Below are 6,000 nucleotides of genomic sequence, written 5' to 3' on the forward strand. Positions count from 1 at the left end.
AACAGAGCACTCATACTGCATAAGTCTTTGCCAGTTTTTTTCAGGAGTAATGAGCCTCAGCTGTGAAAGGGTCTTGCTTCATAAGGTATGTAATAAATCATTATCAGAGTGAACCCAGGTCCTATGTTGTTCCTTTTTGAGTGCAATTATTAACACCTCATGGGATTTTACACAAATGTGTAGGTTAAAGAGATAGTTAAATGTATTTTAGTCACATTAAATTATTACATGCTATTATTGTGTCTTCTAGACACTTGTAAGTTTAAGTATGTTTTCTGATAAAAAATGGAGTTACAAGTTATGGGTAGAGAAGAAAAATAGAGCAAGTCTGTACTTTTAGATTAAACTGTTGCATGGCTAAACAACTAGTTAGCAGAGGTGCTTTGCTTTTGAGGGGCAATTAAAGTAGCCTCCACTTCTAAAAAGTTAGTGATTAGCAAGGTAAAAAGCAAGCCAGTTTTTCCTCCAGGCTGATAAACTTTCATGGCAGTTTTATAAGGCCGGACTCATTTTTATCAACATGAAGATAAAAGCCACAAAGCTCCTAGTGATGACTGATGTGCTAGTTTCTAGTACCATAAGAGACATGATACTCACATGTCCCTGATCGTCCAGTTCGTTGTTTGTAAGTTTCAATTTGTCAAAGCTGATCACTTGCCTCATCCAAGTCTCCCCTGAGGCGGGAGAATCAGGGTGAATATAAACACGAGGTGGTACTGGCGAGTCAGCATTACCAGCCACCATCCATTTAGAGCTATGGTAAACATACCTATAAAAAGAGAAGCCCAACATCCATCAGAATGAAAATCAGAAACAATGCATCAGGTGAAGGATTTTTAAAAGTTTTAGAGAGTACCCACCAACCTACAATATGTTAAAGGACCATAACTAAAATTCAAAACAGCCCAGAGAGAAGTGAACAGTTTGCCAACAGGAAAGGTCAGAACTAAAAGAATGGAGAGAAAAACCCAAATCTGAAAGAATAGGGAGCACTGAAATATGATCTATTAAAAACCCCCCCAAACAAACAGCTGAAAAAATTCACTTTGATTTGAGACATAAAAGGCAAACAATCCACATTAAAATGGACAGCACTTTTGGAAACCTTCTGCCCACAACAGTGCTATTAATATTACATTTATACATGCACCAACAAATATCATTTGTTTTGTTGCTACTCATGCAATGTTTATTTCACTTTCATTTCGAAATGATATTTTAAATGAAAAAATAAATTTAACATACATATGTAACTGAGTTTTAAATATTAGTAAAAATATCTGCAAAACACAGGGCCAAAGCTTACTCTCGCTCGAACTACCTTTTGAGCCAGTTAGAACCTTTCTACTAAACACCAGGTGGAGTTTGAACAGGCCCTCACTCATACTGGTGCCCAATAACTGCACTGAAGGGCACCAGTGTAATAAAACAGAATCTGGCCCTTCATTTATAAAATCGACAAATAATTCTTTACACGCCTAGCATGTTTTTAAACATGGAACAGTCTAGAAGTGAAACTGTTCCAGATGCAATATGTTGCAAAAAATACTGAAATTAAGTCCAATTTCTATGAGAACCGCACTGATCTTTTTGGCAGTACTGCAGGAAAAAAACATTTCTTGAATGTTTCATGTTAAAAACCAAATTAGAAAAGTAGGTTTGAAGTAAAAGCAATGCATCCTTCAATAAAAAATCTGATTTTGAATAAAGCCATGCTACAGACTAATTACTAAAAAAATTGCTGAAGTATATCTAACATACGCATGTCCGCCACAAATAAGAAAATGTTTATAATAGTTCCAGTTAATTTTAAGAAAAATATGAAAGATTGGCACAAAGCATGGCAATGTATACAGTTTAGTTGTACATGAAAAATGCAGAAGTATCAATCTTGGAAACAAAATAATTACTTATATGTATGTATTAATACAAGTTATACTAAACCATCAGATATGAGATCTACACTTTCTTGTTTATTTGTTCCTTGGTGGACTATTCTTTAACTAAATCATACAACTATTTATTTTATTATTATTATTATTATTATTGTTGTTGTTGTTTTAGATTTGTGAATGACATACTATTTAAATTGTTTTAAACCAAACCCTCGCCTTTAGCTATTCCTCAAAGATTTAATTCTGCTGAAAAATCTAATTTTACACACAAATTTTCCTGATTTGGCATCGTTTCAGTTAAAGTTTTGCTATTTCTTTCAATATAAACAGGATTGGGCCCAACAAACGATTGTTTTAATCTTCTAAATATGAAGATCTGCAGGGCATGTCATTTGGAAAGCAGGATTCACAATAAAGTGACTAAAATAATAGTCAACATAAAAGAATGCATGCAATACATAATTAATTTGTTTACAGAAGAGTGAAATGAAGTAAATGTGACATCAATATTAACCAGTAAGATAAAGTAAACATAATAATATATCATTACAGAAACTTATGCCTGTCCACTGTGAAAATACTGCATTTCATTCAATTTTCCTGAAACTGAATTTGTCATTTTAGAAGACTTTATTCAGCTGTGCAGATAGCAAGGACTATACTGAATATGTAAAAATGAAAATAAGACCGTCTTGTTTAAACCTTTAACATTTAATGTAAATTTTCTCATTTTTATGTCAGAATTTTTGTTGGAGTCCTCATATTTATCACTATTTATGCCAGTTGAAGAAATTACGTCCCTCAGAAATTTCTGTGCAGATTTCTCTTAGGATCAGTGGACTGACCATCTTAATGTGAACCTAAATCAACACAAACATTTTCCATTTTAACGGAATTGCACTGGGGGAGCACCCCCTCAAAACATAAACATTTTTCTTTTTCCTCTGCTGCAATACTGTCAACCCCCCCCCCCCAAAAAAAAAAGTAAGTACTACATGCCCTTGGCATCTATATTGTCAACCTAATACAATTCTCTTTCAAACCTAAAATATTCTCTATCAAAACTATATATATATAAAATTATTTTGCACTTTGCCTTGAAAAGGGAAGGAGGTTACTATTAGTAACCTTAGGGAGGGAAGAAAACTTACATGCATATGGATTAATTTTGATATTTTTCAAATTTTCCTAGTTTAGCAATTAAATACTTTGATTTCCAATTATTTGTTTTAATAAAAGGGTTAAAAAGATCAACATGGCAGTTTTTAAGAGTCTAAATCCTGGCCTGACTGAACCACTTGGCCAAACACCACTTCATTTCAACAGGGAAACAGGTTCCAGAATCACTTCTGAAACTGTTAACAGTAATTATTGCAAACAACCCTGCAAACTTTTACTTGAGTCAGTAGTCCCAAAAATCCCCTTGGCTAAACAAGGACTGCACCAAGCGTTTACACAAATACATTCTTACCTCAAAGTGTTAAAAGAACATTTAAAATAATTGGCCAATAATTATTCTTTGAAATGTAAATTTTGATTTTATTGTTAAATAGTAAATCATTTTTGTTTTGAGAGTTTATTTCATTCAAAATCAAAAACCATGAAAATAGTTATCCATTATCCTACTGAGCTCATGTTGCAATGAACATCATGTGCATCTTTTCACAACAGAAGGAAGTTTTATATGCTTTACATTTTATTGTAGGTAGCACTAGAAAATATAAATGTTCCTATATAGTCATTGTTTCCTATGAATTAATAAGTAGCACAATGTGGACTTGTTTAGCAATTAACTACGACCCCTACATGTTAACAATATTTCCCTGAATGAACTAGAAGTACAGTGGATGAAAGCAAAACACTGAATGTTTCCCTATAGTACGTATGCAATGCAAGGCAAACAAAAATTTCATAAAAAGGAGGAGTGGGGAAGAGGGGCGTCATAAATTTGGCAATGCACTTATTTTCCATGCACTAAGATACAACAGAAAAAAAAAAGATAAAGTAAATTTGGATGAGACTTAAAATGTTCCATTTGTTAATTTATATACCATTACAAGGTTCTTGCAGCAGCCAAGATCTGTATAGCTTGTATCACAAGCTTTAGGTGTTAAAATTACTTTACCTGTATCTTTTATTATCCACTGGCACAATGTCCATGGCAATATAATATTGCTGATGTGGGTCTAAGCCCGAGATCTTCACTCGCATTGCAGGAAACATCCGCCTGAACATAGAAAGAGAGGGATCTTTTTTAATATGAAACAGACTTGGGAACATTCGTGCAGCAAAAGTAATGAGTTGGTGGGATTCACCAGCCCCCTCATCATATAGAAAAGTCTATAGAGTCTTTTTATTACTGGTCAAAGCTATGAAATGCTCCATTCAATGTCAAAACAGGTTTATAAAAGTGCATTTTAGCTGAACAATGCTTTATATGTCGTGTGGTTTGCTTTGGGAGTACAACTATTACCACATCATTTTGACTTTATTGTTAAATAGTAAATCATTTTTGTTTTGAGAGTTTATTTTAGCTGAAAGCCTGTTTGAGATATTAACTAGAAGTACCTTTCAGGAGATGTATAAATAAGAGCGCTTACCTAGGAAGACTTCTCGTTACAAAAATCTAAATTGTCAGTAAGGTTTTAAATAAAAGCGTCAAATGATACCCGAATCGTATATCAAATTGCAATACTAAATATGCAGTAATACAATTATAGAACTACAAGGATGCAGTTATAAAAACCAATGTGCCATGCTATAACCAAACAATATGTTCTTTATTGAGACAGGACTTCCTGTCTGCAACATACTAAAAAGGTGACGTGCGAGACATGGTCTATGGCTGAAAGGTATAGTAAAACTTCATTATCGAAAGCAGAAATGAAAGTACAATGTACATTTATAAATAACCTCATAACTCAAATTGTTGCCCTGCCAAAACAGAACAATTAAACTCCACAGAGATTTAAAATAAAACTTTCTTTGTTTGTTTGTTTTAAATCTACTATGTTTGATATTAGTTTTTTTTTAATCTAGGTTTGTTCAAAATGCCAAAAATAAGAAGCTTGATAATAATTAGGTTAATTATAATAATTCACTGACTGTTAAAAAAAAAACCACCAACAAGAAAACAACCCATCCTTTCATTTACTTATTTGATAAATCTAAATGCCATTTCAGGTCATGAAACTGAGATACAACTTAATTGTGGAAAGAAATAAAAAGTCATCTCTATTTTTGCTAAAGCAGTTGACTGGGGCTAACTAGGTGTTCTTTCAGTGCACCTGTAAGATAAAAAACAAAACCTGATGCAACCCTCAAGACAAAATGTTCCTTTGTGCCACTGAAGACTGCGTTTCAATCGTTAAGAAAAGTCCTCTGAAAATGTAGAAGGTAGCATATGGATTCAATAAAATATGTTTTTGTAATTTCTAATAAGTTCAGATACTTTTATACTAGCCAGGTTTTTACCATGTGTATCCATTAGAAAGGGAGGAGTTGGGGGGGACAGAAAGTTTATTTCTGAGCAGAGCAGCATTCATGGACTTCACCATAATGAACAGGAAATCTAGGAGCCCACATGCTCCTGTGCCCATCTCGGAGTGTATTCGGCTCTACCTGGCCCATAAATCAATGGGCTTTGTCCACTTTGACGTGTGCGCGCCTGCCGGGCCCGCATATCGTGATTAGAAATGATCTGTGTGTGCGGTCTGTGAAGAGACTCAGCAGATATTTTTGCTGTCTATGAAAAAAAGAAGTAAAGCAATATATTTTAAAAAGAAAGAGGCGGGTAGGGGACCTGGGGGGCTTCGGCAGCACTCCGGCTTGACGTTGCATTAGGAGGACTGAGCAGAGCGGCGTGTTGGAGCCACCTGAAAGAGGGCAAGGCGGGGAGGAGAGGAGAGGGCGCGGCCGGGGGCTCCTCGCGGAGTGGACGAGGCTGCTCGGAAACGGGGAGAGAAAGCCCCGAGAGGAGCAGGGGCCGGAGGCGCTCCCGGGGCGCCGCTGGCTCTTACCTCCCAGCCTTGGTGATGATCATCTCGGTGCCGATCTCGTGGAAGCGCTTCCAGAGCTCGGCGCCCTGCAGGTCCACCCGCGGCGC

The 6,000-nt window shown here is 35.6% G+C and overlaps 1 protein-coding gene across 1 annotated transcript in view; it reads right to left on the reverse strand.

Annotated features, from left to right (window-relative positions):
* TBX18 (T-box 18) overlaps window positions 1-5,994 on the reverse strand; it is a 30,006-nt gene extending 24,012 nt beyond the window's left edge. The window contains exons 1-3 of the mRNA XM_019537692.1: window positions 5,915-5,994; window positions 4,021-4,122; window positions 598-769 (exon numbers count right to left, since the gene is read on the reverse strand). Coding sequence (XP_019393237.1) covers window positions 598-769; window positions 4,021-4,122; window positions 5,915-5,937 — 297 coding nt within the window. The 5' untranslated portion in view covers window positions 5,938-5,994. The remainder of the gene's footprint in view (window positions 1-597; window positions 770-4,020; window positions 4,123-5,914) is intronic.
* Between the last annotated feature and the right edge of the window lie 6 nt (window positions 5,995-6,000).

The sequence above is a fragment of the Crocodylus porosus genome, unplaced genomic scaffold (genome assembly GCF_001723895.1).
Source record: "Crocodylus porosus isolate Cpor-Errol unplaced genomic scaffold, CroPor_comp1, whole genome shotgun sequence".
Taxonomy (NCBI): Eukaryota; Metazoa; Chordata; order Crocodylia; family Crocodylidae; genus Crocodylus; species Crocodylus porosus.